Source organism: Phragmites australis, chromosome 3 (genome assembly GCF_958298935.1).
Source record: "Phragmites australis chromosome 3, lpPhrAust1.1, whole genome shotgun sequence".
In the NCBI taxonomy this organism is placed as follows: domain Eukaryota; kingdom Viridiplantae; phylum Streptophyta; class Magnoliopsida; order Poales; family Poaceae; genus Phragmites; species Phragmites australis.
The window spans coordinates 42,410,094-42,429,470 of NC_084923.1; the positions used below are offsets into that span (position 1 = coordinate 42,410,094).

At 44.0% G+C, this 19,377-nt stretch overlaps 2 protein-coding genes across 2 annotated transcripts; both read left to right on the forward strand.

Annotated features, from left to right (window-relative positions):
* The first annotated feature begins 4 nt into the window (after positions 1-4).
* LOC133913171 (actin-1) lies at positions 5-2,509 on the forward strand. Its single transcript, XM_062356237.1, has 5 exons — positions 5-207; positions 694-760; positions 853-1,246; positions 1,501-2,114; positions 2,198-2,509. The coding sequence occupies exons 2-5, from the start codon at positions 701-703 to the stop codon at positions 2,261-2,263; spliced, it is 1,134 nt and encodes a 377-aa protein (XP_062212221.1). The 5' UTR covers positions 5-207; positions 694-700; the 3' UTR covers positions 2,264-2,509.
* Positions 2,510-15,512: 13,003 nt separating this feature from the next.
* Positions 15,513-18,526, forward strand: LOC133911220 (zinc-finger homeodomain protein 11-like). Its single transcript, XM_062353425.1, has 2 exons — positions 15,513-16,451; positions 18,066-18,526. Exon 1 carries the CDS (start codon positions 15,702-15,704, stop codon positions 16,368-16,370), a length of 669 nt encoding a protein of 222 aa, XP_062209409.1. The 5' UTR covers positions 15,513-15,701; the 3' UTR covers positions 16,371-16,451; positions 18,066-18,526.
* The last annotated feature ends 851 nt before the right edge of the window (positions 18,527-19,377 follow it).

Genomic DNA, 19,377 nt, shown 5'->3' on the forward strand with positions numbered 1-19,377 from the left:
GCGGGTGCGTGGGGCCAGGAGCGTCGCTCTCCGGGGCGCCGAGGGCGGCCGTCCTCTCGCGCAGCGCTAGCGCGAGCCCCGTGGCGCGGCTATACATACCCCCTCCTCCCAACCTACCGCACCACCACTAGCCTCGCCTTCCTCCCCGACGTGAGCAGCTGCTGCCGCCACCCCCTCTCTCCCCGCGGATCCCCGGCTCGTCCTCCGGTAACCATCTTGCCCCCCATGCCCGTATCGGCAGAATCTCTTTCGTGCGCTCGGTTCTCCCTAGATCCGACTCGCATTGCTCCCTCGGCTCTTGTTAGGCCGATCCGATCTCGCATTTGCGCTCTCCCGCCGCGGATCCAACTGGATCTCGCGGAAATGTAGCGCGCCTTTCTTTGAAATGGTGTAGATCTATGATCTGCGCCGCGTTTCGGCGTGCGATCTGGAGGCGTTGCGGGCAGCGAAATGCCCGATCTGTTGCTTGGTGGGGAAATGGCATGTTTTTTGTTCTTTAATTGCCCGTTTGGGTTAGGGAAAAAAAGAGGGGATTTCAGTTGATATCCTTTTATGAGAAAATTGTAGAACAAACTTGGAAATAAATCCTTCCAGTAGCGTCCATCCTTAATCGATAGGTTTGCACTTTGCTTGTTTGCTCCTTTAATTGCTGCTTAATTTGACAAATGTAGCATCGCGCGAGCTTTGCTGTAGGTAGAAAATGGCTGACGCCGAGGACATCCAGCCCCTCGTCTGCGACAATGGCACTGGTATGGTCAAGGTAAGCCACCGATTCGATCTGTTCGCGAAATGCAGGGTTATTGGTAACTGCGAAGGCCCTAACAACATCAATATGTGCGTTCTTGATGCCAGGCTGGGTTCGCGGGAGACGACGCGCCGAGGGCCGTCTTCCCCAGCATTGTGGGGCGCCCGCGCCACACCGGTGTCATGGTCGGGATGGGGCAGAAGGACGCCTACGTCGGCGACGAGGCGCAGTCCAAGAGGGGTATCCTCACCCTCAAGTACCCCATTGAGCACGGCATCGTCAGCAACTGGGACGACATGGAGAAGATCTGGCATCACACCTTCTACAACGAGCTCCGCGTCGCCCCCGAGGAGCACCCCGTCCTCCTCACTGAGGCGCCATTGAACCCCAAGGCCAATCGTGAGAAGATGACCCAGATCATGTTCGAGACCTTCAACACCCCTGCTATGTACGTTGCCATCCAGGCCGTCCTCTCTCTCTACGCCAGTGGTCGTACCACAGGTGAGCTGATTTGATTCTCTACTGAACTACATAATTTAGTTTGTGGTTGAGAAGAAATCTTGAACATGTTGATGTGTAGATGAGATTAATTTGGAAATCATGCAACTTGTGATGAAACAACATAATTTAGTTTGTGGCTGTAGTATTTTCCAAAGAAATATACTAGGCAGTTCTATACAATGGCATCAGCACTTTGCAAAATATGCATATTGATGTGATCTTCCATAACCTGAATATACATCTTTGCTTCTCAGGTATTGTGCTCGACTCTGGAGATGGTGTCAGCCACACTGTCCCCATCTACGAAGGATACGCTCTCCCCCACGCTATCCTTCGTCTTGACTTGGCAGGCCGTGATCTCACTGACTACCTCATGAAGATCCTGACTGAGCGTGGTTACTCCTTCACCACCACGGCTGAGCGGGAAATTGTGAGGGACATGAAGGAGAAGCTTGCCTACATTGCCCTGGACTACGACCAGGAAATGGAGACTGCCAAGACCAGCTCTTCTGTGGAGAAGAGCTACGAGCTTCCTGATGGACAAGTTATCACCATTGGCGCTGAGCGTTTCCGCTGCCCTGAGGTCCTCTTCCAGCCATCCTTCATAGGAATGGAAGCTGCTGGTATCCACGAGACTACCTACAACTCCATCATGAAGTGCGACGTGGATATTAGGAAGGATCTATATGGCAACATCGTCCTCAGTGGTGGTACCACTATGTTCCCTGGGATTGCTGACAGGATGAGCAAGGAAATCACTGCCTTGGCTCCTAGCAGCATGAAGATCAAGGTGGTTGCTCCTCCAGAAAGGAAGTACAGTGTCTGGATTGGAGGATCCATCTTGGCATCCCTCAGCACCTTCCAGCAGGTAAATAAACACCGTGGCAACAAGCTACATTCTCATTTCCTTGGGGTTAATCGATTTGCTTATCATTTTGCTTGCTACTGCAGATGTGGATTGCGAAGGCTGAGTACGATGAGTCTGGCCCATCCATTGTGCACAGGAAATGCTTCTAATTCTTCGGGCCCAAGAATGCAAAGCCAAGAGGAGCCATTATCGCACCCTCCTGCTTCTTTTCTTACTCTTCTGTTGCTGTTTCTTCATTAGCGTGGACAAAGTTTTCAGCTGGCGCGTCTGTTATCGTTTTCCTCTATTCAAGACTGTAATATCTATTGTTACCTGCGCTTCTCACTTGTGATTTTGGACACATGTTCGGTTTATTCAAATTTAATGAGATGCCTGATGAGGGTACTAGCAAAATACATACGGTGTTCATTTGTCTCCGGTTATGGATGTCTATGAAATGAATTCATATCAAATTATGAGCTCTCGATACCAGCAGCGTTGAGCTCATGAGTCCTTTGTTGAGACGTTTTGATCCTATGTCATTGCAAACTCGTGGAATTTGATGACTTTGAGACTTGTGTGCCGTTGATTGATGGTTCCCAGTTCCATAGGAGATTCCTTCCTGTCTTGGTTGATGTGCTGGTGTGCTGTATGCATCAGAATAATTATATTGTCCAGGCTTTAGCAGCAGCGCATGGGCTCGCTTTGCTGCTTAAAGTTGTCCTGATCGACACATCCCCGTTGGGATGCGGAATCTTTTTCTCTTTTCGTCAAACAAAATGCGGGGGAGTCTGGAATCATGTGATGTTCTGGCTGTCGTATGGTTTTCTACACGGTGCGTTAGGATATCGGGGCCCTCCCCCTAGCTCATTCCAGTTGGATTGATGGTGCGCAAATGTGTAATGTCTTTGACAGGTAGGATGGTGGGGTTTGAGACTTGATCTGGTCAATGCGAGTGCATCTTGTCGCCTGTGATTCTATATTGTGATCCAAGAAAGTGGCTTCACTTGAATTATACCTTTGCTCTGCACCCCCCCCCCCCCTCCACATGTTCATATTTGATACATCTGTTTACATGTAGGATTTCTATTCCTAATCGCTGGACAAATGGCTTCTAAAGGTTACATAGATCGATCACACAATAGAGTAAAGAACAAGGCCTGCTCAATTTCTAGTGTTTAAATAGACAAGAAATATGTCGCTTTCTAAGGTTTGTTTATGTTATATGTGTCAGCTTCTACATATAAAGGAATGAAAGTTGTAGAACTGAAAAATCAAGTTAAAATGTATCTTAATTCATTTGTGATAAGTGATTGATATTGTCATTTATTTAGTTTGATGATCTTCAGTTTTGTACGAGCTTTAATATGATTTAGAATTTGAGCATATTAATTATGCAGTGCACCGCCCGCATGCAGCATCGCGGCACCCACTCCCGAGCACCTCGCGTCTTCCGGCGCCTCCGCGTTCGCAGCGAAGTGGACCTCGTGCGGGCTCGACTGCACGCCGCCGGACCCGGACACCCTTCACTGGTCGACCCTGGTCCCTGGCCACGCATGCGCCTAGAGCTCAGGATCAGCACGACGCTAGCCAAAGCTAGAAGGAGCTGTCCACAGCCAACTGCTCTGGCATCTCTATGGGGATCCAAGCCGGCGCCAGAGAAGAACAATTTGCCCTCACGAAAGCAGCAATAAAGACCGGCGAACAAAGCAAGAGGAACTCCAAACTAGATCTAAAGAAATATATATCTACAATACTGCTATACAAGAGACATGTCCCTCGCCCTGCACGGCGCCGGCGGCAAGCCGGAGACGGAGGGGAGGGACCGGATCCGGCCCGCAAACAGAAGGCTTCTCGAGAGCTCTTTTTTACTGTAGCGCGGACTATCCGTCCAGCGGCGTGCTGCTATCAGAACTTGCTTGCTGTTTTCGCTTTGGGGTACGATCACGCTTGGAAACGTGAAACCTCAGTTTGCTCATTTGTCGATCGTGTCTCATTGAAGGCGGCATTGTTGTCATATCCATAGGCATTTTTGGTCTCTCAGAAGGACAAATCCTCAAACTCCGTTCTTCCTACTGGTATTGTTGTGTGAGATTCTCAAAACCAGGTAGTTCACTATTTCAGGTCTAGTTGACGTGTGAGACACATTTTCAATGTGAAGCGGAGTCGTGGATATCGAATCATATACATATTGACGTTTTACATGAAGTATTTACGAATCATATATACTTGGCAGCTACCCGGACCGTAGAAGTGTAGTACATCGATCGGAATACAAGCTTAGTATCTTTTCCGAAGAAAGAAAGAAAAGGAATACTTTTTTTTTTTTTTTGAGAAACAAGAAAAGGAATACATGGAGGGAAAAGAAGATAAGGCACTACTAAACAGCCCACTTAAGAAAAAACAGCCCAAACGAGCCCATATACCGCACTCGAACCCAGGATGGGCGCCCATATACCTAGCATACCTAAAATTTGTCCACGGGCCGCATAACACGCCCCATGGAGGTATGGATCCACACACGAATGACGATGTCAAGGCTCAATAGCCATTGGAAAAAGTTCATATTGCTTTCTCTCAATTATCACTTGAGTTTGTTTATCCCTTCAAATCACAAAATTAGATATCACACCTACTCCAACTATTTAAACCAGCATTATCGGTGTAATAGGTAAGCAGATGCCCCATGTGGTGGGTGCGCCAAGTGTCAGTCAGCAGTAGATATTGTCGAGACTATAGCCGTATCGCGTGACCATAGCGAGGCTTGCGTGACCAGCCCCTGATCGCATAGTAGGTATATTTAATGCTTCATACTTGAGTGTTTTTTTCTTCACCAGGCACTTGCTTTTAGCGAGTCATGGTCGTGGGCAGTGTGGAGTTGCAGTGATCTGTCTCGTAGTATTTAATATTGTGGGATGATTTGACGGGTGAGCGTGACGGCGTTCGATGATGGTACAGGACGCGCAGGATGATTAGAGTAGAGCAGACATGCCTATCCGACGTCATGATGGGCTGGAGGTAGTTGGCTCTGTTAGGGTAGGTCTGTTATAGGATTTGACATGGTCTTTTTATTTGCGCATCTTTGCCCCTGGTACATAAAGTAGTCATGACTTTGCTTGTAGAGGGTATTCTAGAACAAGTTCACTCAATTTATAAAATAATACACATAATATATGATTATTATTCTATAGGAGGCTTGAATATAGATAAATTCTAGTTTTCTTGAGTCTAGATTGACACATATATAGGAAACACCGATCACCGTGCTCGTCATCTAGTATATCCAAGATTATTGTCAGGGTTCATTCTCCTATGTGAAATTTAACTTCTTAACTAGTTTTGATGGTATTTTCATCCTATATGACGATAACTCAGTCTGTCTTGTTGGCGGTGTTTCGCTGACATGTCATTTCGCTGACAAAATTCAAAAAAAATCATAAAAATCACAAAAAAATAAAAAATACTAGAGACAATTTTAAGACCTTATGCGATTTTCTTTCAAAAATAATGTCATTTGCATCATATTTTGTGGAGATGAAGTTTGAAAAAAAAAGAAAAATCATGCTTTAAAAAGCATACAACTCATTTATTAACTCACGTCAAGAAAAATATTAGCATGCAAACACATATTTTTTTGTGTGTAGAGTATACCTTAAGAGGATCTATAAAATTAGTTTCACTTCATTTAGAGTTCTATCAATTTCTCTATGATTTTTACAAAGTTCACAAGCATAAAGTGAACATATTAAGAAAAAGTACTATTAACTTTGTAATGTCTACCATTATTTTTCTTACAAAAAGCATTGTTTAAGTAAACTAATAAAAATAGTTTCAATAATTTTAGGGGTGTAATGGATTAGTTATGAATTAATCTAGTTGTAACACATTTACTTATTCCTGCATGTTACAATAATTATTTCATATATTTTAGAAGATAAAGGATCATGTAAGAAAATTAAAAAATTGGTTTCATGATTTTTGGATTAGCAAATAATTAACTATGCATTTAACTATGTTTAGTAAATAAATTTTCACATAGAAAATATATAACTTTTTTATGAGTATAAATACTTTTATCATATAGATAATGTTACAAGGAAATTAACAAAATTTGTTTCACTTTATTTAAAGCTCAGATGAATTAGTTGTCAATTTTACAAGGTAACCAAATGTTCACTATATGCTTGTGAACTTTGTAAAATTCATAGAGAAATTAATAAAACTCTAAATAAAATGAAACTAATTTTATAGATTCTATTAAGGTACACACTACATATAAAAATATAAAATATGGGTTTTCATGTTAATATTTTCTTTGACATGAATTAATAAATGAGCTGCACTCTTTGTAAAGCATGCTTTTTCTTTTTTTCCAAGCTTCCTCTTTATGAAATATGATGCAAAGGATATCTATTTTGGAAAAAAAATAACATAAGGTCTTAGAATTGTCTCTAGTATTTTTAAATTTTTTGTGATTTTATGATTGTTTTTGAATTTTTTGATGGGTCAGCGAAACGCTGCAACATGGCAGACTAAGTTGCCGCCACTTAGAATGAAACCACCATTAAAACTAGTTAAGGAGTTAAATTACACAGTTTTCATATAGTTGGAGAAGGTGTGATATTTAGTTTTACGGTTAAGGGGGATAAACTGACGTGTGCAATAGTTAAGAGAAACAATATAAACTTTATGTACCATGGCATGATTGGGTTACATACTTACATCATTCATTGCATGATGTAACTAAGAGAAAATCCAGATAGCAAGGTCATAATTCTTGCCTTTCTGTTTTCTGATAAATTTGTACTCTCCTTAGACTCTTGAGTCCTGAATAGTATCTCCCGATGCTTCACGGCTAGAGGTGCAAATTGCTAAAACTAAGGGTATCTGCTAACCCTCTTTAGTTTAATTAATTATACTAATTTTCTAAAAAATACTTAATTTTAAAAAAGAGTATTATTGGTTAAATTACAAAGGGTTGGTAGGTACCTTATGTTCACCCATTTGCACCCTATTCACGGCTGACAGTAGCTCTAGCTATTTACTGATCAGATGTGGAGAGAAGTACCATGGCATCCCAGCCTGACTGGTTCCATGGCTTCGAAGAGGATTGATATATTCACGTAGGATAGAGATACCATTTCAGCGGAACTGGTTGCCTCTGAGGACTTTTGATTGGTCGATGCACAACGCATATGTGAAGAACTAGCATCATCCTTAGCGGCTGATAACTTCAGGGTGCAGATGGTGGTTACCACGACAAATGTTGTTGCTAAATGACAAACGCTTCCACACCGCGTTTGTCGTTGAAGGAATATCATTGTCTATCGCGTGTAAGTAAAATGCCGACAGGAACCGTATGTTCTCAGGCTAGCCTAGCTCTTCGAGCCACCAAGGATTTTTGTGACAAAAACTTTCGAGCTAGCCAGTGAGTGCTCCGGCGACAGGGTACAAGAACTTCGGCCAAGTACATTGCTCAATTCCTCCTATTAATAATATCGACAGAATCTAGCTACGTATTCGATCTGCAGTGCACATAATATTTAAGTGCTTGTGGTTGTATACAGGATATACTGCAGGCCAGAAAAGAGTCAAGATCAGATACTTTGGGTGTGTTTAGTTGCCTGAATGTTCTCAGCCTGGTTCGTACGAGTCATACAGGCTGAGTTGAGTCAGGCTGAGTTGATGCATAAGGGTCTGTTTGGTTGGCTGCATGTGCTGAGTTTGGCTGAGAAAAGATTGTGTTTGGTTGCCCGCATGAGTATACGTTGCATTACAAAGAAACTGACTTTTTTAGCAAATAACATAGGGTTGAAAATATTTTTATAAATTAGTACATCACAGGATAAGAATATTAGTGAATTTTTTATGATTTTTAAAGAATTTTAATTAAATATCGACTTAGATTTTTTGAATTAAATTAATTAAAATGGGTTGCTAATGATCTCTAGTTTGCTCACGAAAATATTTAGATTTTTTGAATCAAATTAATTAAAATAGATTGCTAGTTCGTTGCCGTTGACAAGTGGACCCAACGCACGAGCAGCTGCATTCATCGGGCCTACATCTTAGCTACGTTCGATTTCCGCGTCTCCACTCATACAGCATCGGCACGTTTCCTTGCACGAGCAGATGCAAACGGAGCTGCTGCTGTCACGCACGCGACAACCAAACGCAGCGCTCACGCACGTCCGCATGCAGACACAACGGATACAGCGATCCAAACACGCCCTTTGCTTCCTGATTTGTGGGTCTTAGGTGTAGGAGTATGATATTTTTCCAGGTTGCAAAAGCTCTAAGCTAGTGCGTACAAACATAATATATTATCCGTTCTTTGATTCGTTGACATGTCGATTTTGTAGATCAGGTAGTAGTGGATCAGCCGATCAGGCACGATATGCAAGCATGGTGCTACCCACAGCAACATTCGTGAGTCAACCGTGGATCGTCTTGAGATCCCTTTGCAGACATCGGACCACGTGAAGTATGACCAACTTAACACTTCCCTTATACGCGTAGTGGTATGGACGTTCTGCGGTCACGTTCTGCCTCCTGCCGAGACCACAAAGATCGCGAAGGGAATAATTCACTGTACCAGGACCACTCTTTGAGTATATTCAATCCACCTCTCAAATTTAGCTCCACATTCTCTTACATAGGAAGCTTCATATCCAAATTTCACTCCTTATTTATCAGCATACTCCAATCAATTTTTTAAATTTGGCTCCCTATATTCCACCATTTCAAATTTAAACAGCATCATTTCGAGCAACGATATTCGCAATAGCTATATTTCCAACGATTATATTTTCATCGGTTATATTTTTAACGACTATATTTTCAATAACTATATTTTTCAGTTCTATATATGTATGCTCATTCACTTGGTTGCTAAACCAAGTCATTCATATTGTAGTTCCTTCTCTACTCGAAGTCTTTGTGCTTGTGAAAGTAATCGTGAATTCTTTACCAATACGTACTGTGAGATTGATCATTACCTTGAACGACATCCATACTGATTTCTAACCATACTGACAACAACAGATAATCCTCATTCTCACTAAAATTTTTGGTTCTCTTCTTGTTTGATTTCACGCGCGAAAGGAGGATTCTGTTACGGCGGTTGCTAGATAGCGAGGATGTGCCACTCGCCAGATGTGACGATCGAAACCGCAGGGATGAGGAGCTCTCAAAAATAGCGATCTTGGTAGCAAGCTGGTTGGAGGCTATTTTTGGTCTGTACTCACCAAAAATAGGGTAGCGAGCTAAGTAGCAACTCGGTTGAAATTGCTCTTATGTTTTTAAGTACTAATGGAATCTTAAGCTAGGCTAAAACGATAATAATGTTATATATTATTACTGGCTACGAATGCATGTCATATTCCGTAGTAGCGTATCATAATTGAACAGCTCTTACAAGATGGTGGAAAATGCATCTGGGCCAGATCTAAGAGGCTCAGATCACGGCACCAGCCTGATTGCCTGTTTGTCAAATGAGCCAAATGAAAGGCGCAATGCCGTGTAACCACATGATTTTCTATCCGCCACACAGTTGCAAGATTTGAGCCAAAAAGCTCCAGACGGAAAGGCACTGGCACTAACATGTATACGCACTCTTATCTCGCCGACTCCCTGCAGTTACGCATCTTTCCAGCTTGCAGAGGACCCTGCCACAGCGGGGGCGTGATAGGATCAGATAAGACAGTTCATGGCAACGCACCACCATAATCACGCGCCCAAAGCCCCTGACACGACCGGATGCAGTGCACCTCGCCGTGGCCTGCCGCGGCAGGGGTCGCACGGGCGCCCCCACACGGGAGCTTCGAGCCGCTCTCACCGGCGCCCGGTCGTGGCGCGAGGAAGATCTGCCCGCTCCGTGTCGCTTGCCCGCCCTTGGCCGCAGGCCGCCTGGCTGACTCGCCCCGCCGCGAACCCAAGCGCGTGAAGGCGATGTTGCGTGCCGGCCTCGCGAGACACGGCGGCACGAGCCCCATGTGCCGCCCGCCAATCCGTTGACGGTCCACGCGCAGGCGCGGCAGGGGGTGTTTGGACTCGGCGAAAAGGGCCCGAGGAGCATGCGGATATGGGAAGGGAGAGGACGGTGTCAGGGCCGTCAGGCTCGGCGATAGGGTTGGGTTGCTGGTCAGCCGGTGTGAGCTGCAGCTGCTGCTGCGCGCTGTTGGTGGGTTTGTCGGCGTGCGGGTTGAACTCACCCGCTGGCAGGTAGGGCTCTCAACGAGCCGATCTCTGAGCGAGATTGCCATGCCAGGCTCGAGCTCGAACTCAAGTGAGTCTACGACGGCCAAGCTTAGGGACCGGCTCTATCTCAAGCTCGATTCGAATCAACTCAATCAAGCTTGAGTATAGGCTCAAGTCCAGTCCGTCTAAGCTCAGTAATAAAAAAAAATCTTAAGAAACTTGAGTAGATCTTATCATCTTGGTTGGTTGTCGTGATGTGTGATTATCTAAATAGGCTTGAGGATGACTCTTTTCTTCTGTACCTGCAACGCCTCCTTGGCCTTATAGATATATAAGGAAATTTAATAGCATACAAACTTAGCAAAGTAATAAACTCAGGTAAAAATCACAATACTCAAGCCTTATCGAGTTATAACTTGTGAGGCTCGTAAGCCTTAGCACGGACTCGAGTTTAACTCATTTTAGTATCGAGCCGAACTCAAATTGATCCTATAACGAGTCAATACTCGAGTAGACCACTAGTTTTAGGCCTTTTTTCCCGTCCGCCAGGCTACGGCGGCAACGCCTATTTGAATGGTCAACGCAGTTTCAGAGCGGGCAAGCTTGGTAGACAATCGTTTAAGGTTCACGGTTTCCAATTTAAATCCGACGGAATTACAACGAAGAATTTTAAAAACCTGTGAATTTTGAAAGGTCAACGCTGTTTCAGAGCAGGCAAATTCTCTGCACATGTTTTGAAACGGAGGGAGTATTGCCGGAATTACTTATCTTAATGTGATGTGATATGTGGAGATAATTGCCGGAGTAGCACGCAAGCAGCGGAGGATACGCCACGTCTACGTATGAAATGGCCAGAACACGTACCACTACCACATGTTTCTGTGTACACTCTTAAACTATGAAGGCAATATCTCTTCAGGACAAAGAGATCTCGGGACAACAAGTTTTTGGAACTGACCACATGAAGGCAATATCTCTTCAGGACAACAAGTTTTTGGAATTGACCTCATCCTATACTACTAGTCTACTACTGCTAGTACTACTCCAGCTCTATTTCCAGTGTAGATTAGTTATTTAACTACGTTGCAGTATTTGATTACCCTTCCTCCTAATCTGTACACTCGATCCGAGAGCTTAAAATAGCCTGTGCAGGGGGCACCGACCCACCCATTTTGTGCATGAGCGAGCTACCAGATTGTTCCGCATTACTGCATTAGGCAAGGCCCCATATGAGATAAATGGAGGAGTACGAGCTACCAAAGTCTACGGAGTGTCTTGAAATAGGAAGGAGAGGTCCGCCACTCAAATTAGTGCTACTATAAGGAAAATTAAGCACTCGTTTGCTAGGGATTCGTCTTGAAATAGGAAGGAGAGGTCCGCCACTCAAATTAGTGCTACTATAAGGAAAATTAAGCACTCGTTTGCTAGGGATTCTTGCAGCCAATTTGCTCCTGAAACTAGCGATTCGCTATCAAACTGGAGCTTTGTTCGCCTGTAGCATGTGAAACGTAAGCTTTTATTTGGCTAGATGACGATGGAATCTTCTTATCAATTATTGCTTTGATTTGGCTGGTTCTGACATCATCTATTGCGGCTAATAAATTTGGTTAGATCTGGATGGCAGTTTGTGAGTGCTAGTTGATGGGGTTGCTAGCTGACTCGTACTGTGAGATTGAAATATAGTATCATGAACATGACATACCAGATATTCATGTGTATGTGTGTTGTGCTTTCTGTGCTGTAAATATCATGAAGTGTTGCATATTTGTGTACCTGTTGTTGCATTTTTTATGCTCGATGCAATGTTTGGGGGTTAGAACTGATGCGGAGTAATACAGATGGCTGTTTTTGCGGAATGGCCGGATAAGAAAATTAGGATTGTTTGTGAGATATTTGCTTAACAAGTTCAGAAAGAAAATTGTTAGTACCTATTTGAACAAAATAGACTATGACAATGTGATTGTCAAATTTCAAGAAAGGACTGGGCACTTTACCCTAAGCTAAAATTTAAGAATAAATGTGATAAGTTGAAGTGTGAATATGCCACATGGAAGGAATTATTGAAACAGACCGGTTTAGGCTGAGATGATGCGAAGGGTATTGTGTCTATTGATGGTGAGAGGTGGAAGAAATAAAAAGAGAGAGTAAGTGACCGTTTCTTTTTAAATTTGTAATTATGTACAGCTTGCACTCATCAATATCTAATATTTTTATTTATGAAAGGATATTAAAAAGAGTAGTACGTGTTGGTGTAATAGGTAAGGGGTGCCTCATTAAACGAGCCTCATACTACCGAATGCTAGCCGGTGTTTGATATCCTCGAGACTACGACTTTACTCAAAGACCAAGGCAGGGCTCAGTCGACCAGCCCCTTGGTTCAAGGAGAAAGACCCTGCGACCAATAGCTGGTCATATAATATGTACTCATATAACCGGTCATATCACATTAAATATCGTTCACTTAAATTTTTTCCTTCTACAGTCACCTCCTTTAGGCAAGCATGATAGTGGGCTCACTAAAAGTTGAAGTGACCTGTCTCGTAATATTTATTGCTACGGGATGACCTCACAGGCGAACGTGACAACGCTCGTCAGACGTGACAAAGTAGGATGGGCGTGCATACCCCTATAATGATGACCTATAAGTAGTTGGCTTCGTCAGTAGTAGGTCTGTTATAAAGTTTGATATAGTCTGTTTGTATATACTCCTTTTTTCCTGTTATATAAAGGGAAGGACCCGACTTGAAAAGGGAGGGACATTATTTAATAAGTTCATCCAATCCATATGAAAATACATAGAACGCAAGGTTGTTATCTCACGAGAGATCTGGACTTGGATAAAACCCCACATTCCTATGTTTATCCGATCCTACCATAAAGAAACGTCGATCAACACGTCCGTTATTCGGTATATCCTGAATTCATTATCAGGGCAAGTAGCAAGTTCAAGCATCAAGGACTTCAAAATGAGGATTGTTTGGAAGTTATGTTTGAGGACTTTAGAAATACATGTGCTGACAATTGGGGTGCTTCATCGGATGCCATACCTGGTAGTCCTTGTATCACTAATGGTTTGAACAAAGATGATGATGGCGATGAAAATGCTGAAGATTTTGATTGTGAGGAAGTAACACCTCCCAGTGGCAAAGGAAAGAGAGCACTTCGTATATTCGGGATCTAATGATGGCTCACTATTGGATGTTTATTGTTGCAATATTATTTCAGATTTTATTGTACAAAAATATTTAAAACAAAAAACTATTAGAAATGAAATACGCATCATGTACACATCGACGCATTGAGGTAGGCCCCATTTATAAGTCAGCACATACAGATATGAGTATAATGGTCAATTTAATCAGTATCATCTCTTTCAGGAATCAAAATCCAGTCAGCTAGCCAATCAATTTCACAACTGATTCTAATTCAACAGATAATAAATTCTAAGGTGAATCAGATTTGCTTACAGGGTGAAACAGATCCTAATTAGGACCGCTGGGGAAAGGTTAACAAGGAGTACCGCACTTCTCATTGTTCAAGCATACAAGATACCATGACACTTTGTAGCAAGATTATTAAATTTTCAAGGCCATCAGGGATCAAAATGGCAAATATGACCAGTAACAAAGCTAGTGTTCGTTGTACCATTGCCTATCCGGATCAAACTTTTTCAACTAGATCTCACGCATCACAAACATAAAAAGAGCTGTGATAATTTTTTCATCGGACTAGTACGATTGTGACTGCCATTCATCTCTGCGCAGGTTTGACAAAACTGTTTTCCGCTCAATTTTTTTCCCACTCAAAAAACTGTTTGAAAAAATACCTTTGCAAAATAAGAAAAAAACGGAATGTCTCGCGCTCAGTCAACTTAAAAAGGGTGAAATCTCAGTCAGCAGCCAATTCAACTGGCGACAACAAACTTTAAGGTTTTGAAGGGTTAAGGATAGATTTAGTGTCTGCCAGGCTTAGAAGGAAGGCCTTCAACAGCAGGCCGATCCCATGGTGGTGATAAATAGTGGATGTGGCGATATGGCATTAAGGAAGTTGTCAGCCAGAGTGGTGGAAGATGACCGAGGGCTAGTGACAGGATTGGGGCATTATTGTCTATGGGTTAGTGTGGTGGCAGCTGTCACTGACTGATTAGGGTGGAGAAGAGTGGGGTGAGGGAGCAGGGTGAGAAGAAGAAAGTGTAGCTTCCAGAGGTAAGAACAATGGAGGATCTTTGTCCGATCTTCATCAGACGGTGCTGGTGTATCGACCGAGATTATCTAGTTCTCAATCACATGAGTTGTCGGTCCCAAAAGAAAATTCTAGGCATGCAAGCCTACACATTGTTCGTCCTAGAACGGACCATGCCGTAGATCTCGAAAGATATGGCTCAAGAACAGTGCACTTACCAGGCTACCGGTTCTTCACAGAAAAACCATACAGCAAAGTCAACGTACCCTGCCTGTTGCTTTGGGTCCTAAATAGCCCGGCGTAACAAGCATAGGTGTGATTAAGTGTTGTAGAAAAGTGTTATATCTATCTGGACAAATTGAACTAAGTTTTTATTTAGTTGATTAAATCTGAGATTATATAAGCGAATACAAGAATTAAGATTATGATTAATTACTTGTATGAAAATAATTTTATAACACTATAGGCTCGTCTGCATGAGCAAATACAAGCACCTGCATCCGCTTGAGCAGACCGCGAGCGTATAGGTGTGATTAAGTGCTCGTAGAAAAGTGTTTAATTAGTGGTATCTATCTAGACAAACTGAAGTGGGTTTTTATTTGATGGATTACTTGTATGAAAATAATTTAATGACACTATAGACCTATCTGTATGAGCGAATACAAGCTTCTGCATCCGTAGAACAGACCACGAGCGTACATTTGTATCTATCAGATCAAACTAGAGCAATACATATGAACAACTAAACACACTTACTATAAAATTATACATATTCATCAGAGCAGATTCCATAAAAACAAACAATCAAACCATATTCGAATCTCAACGTGCCCGTAACTACCAACCCCCAACAACATTTCATAGCCACGTTACTATAGTGGTAGGTACTCTCTTATCTCAAATATACATAACATATAATTCTTTTTTATTTTTAAAAAATAATATTATTAATATTATTAATCAAAATAGCATATTAAAAACCGTGTCGATGTACGGAGGATCGAGGAGTTTTCGCATCCCAGCGAGGAACTGTAAGATATTACAGCTCATAGATCCCCGGAGTAGATCTCTCTCCTCTGGACCTCCCACGTAGCATGCATTGAACAGCTGCTGCACAAGGAGCAACATGGTAGCAGTAGACTAGTCCTAGTAGAGAGAGAAGTGAAGAAGCAACCAAGCAAAGAAGGAGCGCAACTGTGCAAGAAGGGAGGAGGAGGAGAGCGCGCAATGGAGCAGCAGCACCAGGAGCGGCCGCGGGAGGTGTACCGCGAGTGCATGCGCAACCACGCGGCGAAGTTGGGCACGTACGCTTCCGACGGCTGCTGCGAGTACACCCCCAACGACGGCCACCCCGCCGCGATGCTCTGCGCCGCCTGCGGCTGCCACCGCAACTTCCACCGGAAGGCGTTCCTCGACGCCGCCGCGGTGGCGCCCGCGGCAATGCTGCCCTCCCCGGGCTCGCCGCCGGGCTACGGCATGCACATGGCGGTGGCAGCCGGCATGGGCGGCGGCGAAGGTGGAGCGCTCGGCGGCCACGGCTCTGGGGGCAGGCGGCGGACGCGGACCAAGTTCACGGAGGAGCAGAGGGCGCGCATGGCCCAGTTCGCGGAGCGGCTCGGGTGGCGGATGCCCAAGCGGGAGCCCGGCCGTGCGCCAGGGGACGACGACGTGGCGCGCTTCTGCCGGGAGATCGGGGTCACCAGGCAGGTCTTCAAGGTCTGGATGCACAACCACAAAGCCGGCGGCGGCAGAGGGGGTGCCGGCACCGGGGGTGTCGCTCAGACGTCGTCATCGACGACGCGGGGCGGCGGCGTTGGCGTAGGGAGCATGTCGCCGGCGATGGGCCGCGACGGCGAGGACGACGAGGAGTTGAGGGGCAGCGAGATGTGCATGTAGCATCCGCAGTACGTACGTGGCGCCGTGGCAATGGCATCGCTATCTTGCTGGGATAGTAAACTACTTTGCTGATTCCTTTCGGTAATTTGCTTCATTAGTTCATGATTCTTGATTATGAGATTGATGATTGTTTTAACGGCTCTGCTAATGCTGTGTTACTGTGATAACTCACTTATTGATATGGTTTCTTGCTTTCCTGTGCTACTAGCTGCTACCGTTGTTAAAATAGATATCATTTTAGAATACTTGCTTCAAACTTAAAAAAGTTAGTTAATAAACACAAAATTGCTATGATTTGACGTATGCAAATGATATGAGCGAATTGTTCATAAAAATACTTTCATATAATCATATGTTTAATAAATTTCACTTAGATATAATTATAAGAAAATAATGTTAAACTATGTGTATTGGAGATCGATCGTCTTGATGTTTTAAACAAGTAAAAAAGAATAGAGATTGTACTTCGCCGTAGAATTTAACTATGCATTAACTAGCTTTGATAGTGCATGCGATCCCCGTTTAGTTCACATTTCTAATAGCATGCGAATTTATGCATGCAACTGCAAGCTGGAGGGCATGGCAGATAAACTCGCCATTTTAGAATAATATTTTGCTACATTCTACAGAAACATTCGAATGGGAATTGCTTGAGATACCAACTGAAATTTGAGGTGCCACTGAGAAAATTCGTGCAATGCTATCCAAGAGTTTTATTTCGTGCAACGCCAATAGTAAAATCAAAACGCTTCTCTTCATATTATTTTCGGATGTTTTTTTCCAATTGCTCCCTCCCATGAGACGGCTTATCTCTCTTTTACCACCGTCGACTGGTCCATCTTGTTTCTTCCGTCATGAAAAATGCAGACAATCACAGATAGTTAAGAAAAAAGAGAAAAAAAAACCAAAATCATAGAGAATTCAGATGATAGCAGTTTGGAGATCAATGTTGCAAACAGTTTTAGAATTTTCCAGAAATTTACATTGGGGAAGTTCCACGAAAGGGAAATCATTTCAATCTTCCTCGACTTTTGTGTATCAACCTCAAAAGAAATTTTAGTGTAGAATTTGTATGAATTTTCTTCCAAAAGCAGTCTACTTTTTTGTAGATAATATTTTCTTTATTTTCTCTGAACTTTTTATGACTTACTAGTATTTTTCTTGATTTTTAACACTTTTTCTGTATTTTTCTTATCGATTAACCCACATCAATGGCAAAATGATAAATGAGCTCCAGTAGAAAAGGGCTATTTTTGGATGCAACAGAGAGGATAAAGTTTCAAGAATTGAAAAAAGGGGTTTGGTTTGTCTTCTCATTAGTTGATTGAGATTTTACTTATCTCTCGCTCACTTTTTCAATCGTTAGATTTAGATCCTACTATCATCACCACTTCCTTTTTAACCTTATCCACTCCCCTCTCCCTCCCTATCCATCTCTTTTTTCCGTATAATATTCTGCTAAATAAGAAAAATGTTCTAGCTTCAATAAAATTGTTCCAGGTTCAAGAAAAAGATGATCTAGATGCACATTTAATTTATTGCGTAAAATGTGACTGAGATATTTGCAAAAATATTAGTCACATGAGAACTAGCAAATCTGAAAAGAAAAAAAATCTCATCAATATGACACATAAGATCTACTGCATGGCTCCGCTGTACATCTAAGATTTCATGTTTGTTTGTTGAAATATGTAGGAGGACTAACACAGCCCTATTGATTTTGCGGCCGCTATGCCACCTCTGCCACCTCGGTTTTCCATCTGAAGATCACAACCCCATCACTATCAATCAGAATTTGCAGTCGCTTTGATAGAAATCCTTATGACTTGGGTGATTTATTTTTTGATTAAAAAATCTCTAGAGCAACCCTTACTCCGAACAGGCCCGTCTTTAGTAGATCCCTTGTGTGGATATTCCACTGTCCCAGAGCTTCAAACTTCAAAGCCTACCATTAGTTCGAACCCTGGAACACCTTGTATGACTACGCTCAGACCTTCAATTTCTGCGATCCTCTACGAATATTGCACCGAGGGAGGCTCAAAAATACATTTCCACACCCGTGTGAAAACGAGTGCTCTGTGGTACTCGGTCAGGACCACCCCAACTAGAACGGCCTTGACTCGGGTCCTAATCCATTCCCAGCAGCTCCTTGGGGCCCGCCACACGACACACACGTACTCCAAGAGTCAAAGTCCAAACTAAAGTGACTGCGTCGCCGCAGGAGATGCAGGCGTGGCATATTTGACGTGAAGGCATGGCACCGCTGCACGCCGTGACAAGTTGACAGCAGCAGCGATGCAAATCGCAGAGCTGCAGCAGCCCGGCTCGTGCACGTCCACGGCCTGCTGCCAGGGCGAGCTACACGCTACGGTTCGGCCGCTGGCCGTGCCTCGTGGTGCTGTTTGGGCGAATCCCCAGCTGCCGCCCGTTTCGGCGGGTGTGGGTTTCGCCGATCCGCGGGCCGCGGCTCGGCTTCTCATCCAACTCGTCGCGCCCGCGCGGGCGGGACTACACGATCGGTACGGCGGATTCGATTCGGTCCCCTCGCCACGCGCTTGGCGCGACGTGCGCTCACGCCCAAACAGTGCTGCTGCGCTGCGCGAGCGCGAGTAAACAAAATCGCAGCGCGCGGGTGCGGCTTCGCACTGGCGTGTACGGGCTGTGTCTCCACGTGCGCCAGCAGTGGAGCGCGGATCGCCATTGCCTGCCGCCCTGCCCTGTCTCCCCAGCCGGCCGCCGGAGCAACAGGGAGGACCACCGATCCCGAACGAGTGCTCCGTAAGATTTGGGAGATCTTGTGACCTCGGTTCGCTCATAAACAAGTCCGGGAGACGGCCTAGCGCGCTGGTGATTGGCATTGGCTCCACTCAGATGGAGAATGCCGGGACACATGAATAGAGGGCACCTATAATTGCAGGTTCCCACGATGTGCTGCCATCTCAGAGAGACACCCACTACAATAAAAATATCCGTTTTAGGATGGGCACGCAGGACCTGAAGCTGCAGC

Excerpts from the sequence above, each read along its gene's own strand:
- LOC133911220 (XM_062353425.1), top strand. The coding sequence starts at position 15,702 with ATGGAGCAGCAGCACCAGGAGCGGCCGCGGGAGGTGTACCGCGAGTGC.
- LOC133913171 (XM_062356237.1), top strand. The coding sequence starts at position 701 with ATGGCTGACGCCGAGGACATCCAGCCCCTCGTCTGCGACAATGGCACT. Across the intron at positions 761-852 it reads ATGGCACTGGTATGGTCAAG|GCTGGGTTCGCGGGAGACGA; the intron begins GTAAGCCACCGA and ends TCTTGATGCCAG. Across the intron at positions 2,115-2,197 it reads CCCTCAGCACCTTCCAGCAG|ATGTGGATTGCGAAGGCTGA; the intron begins GTAAATAAACAC and ends TTGCTACTGCAG.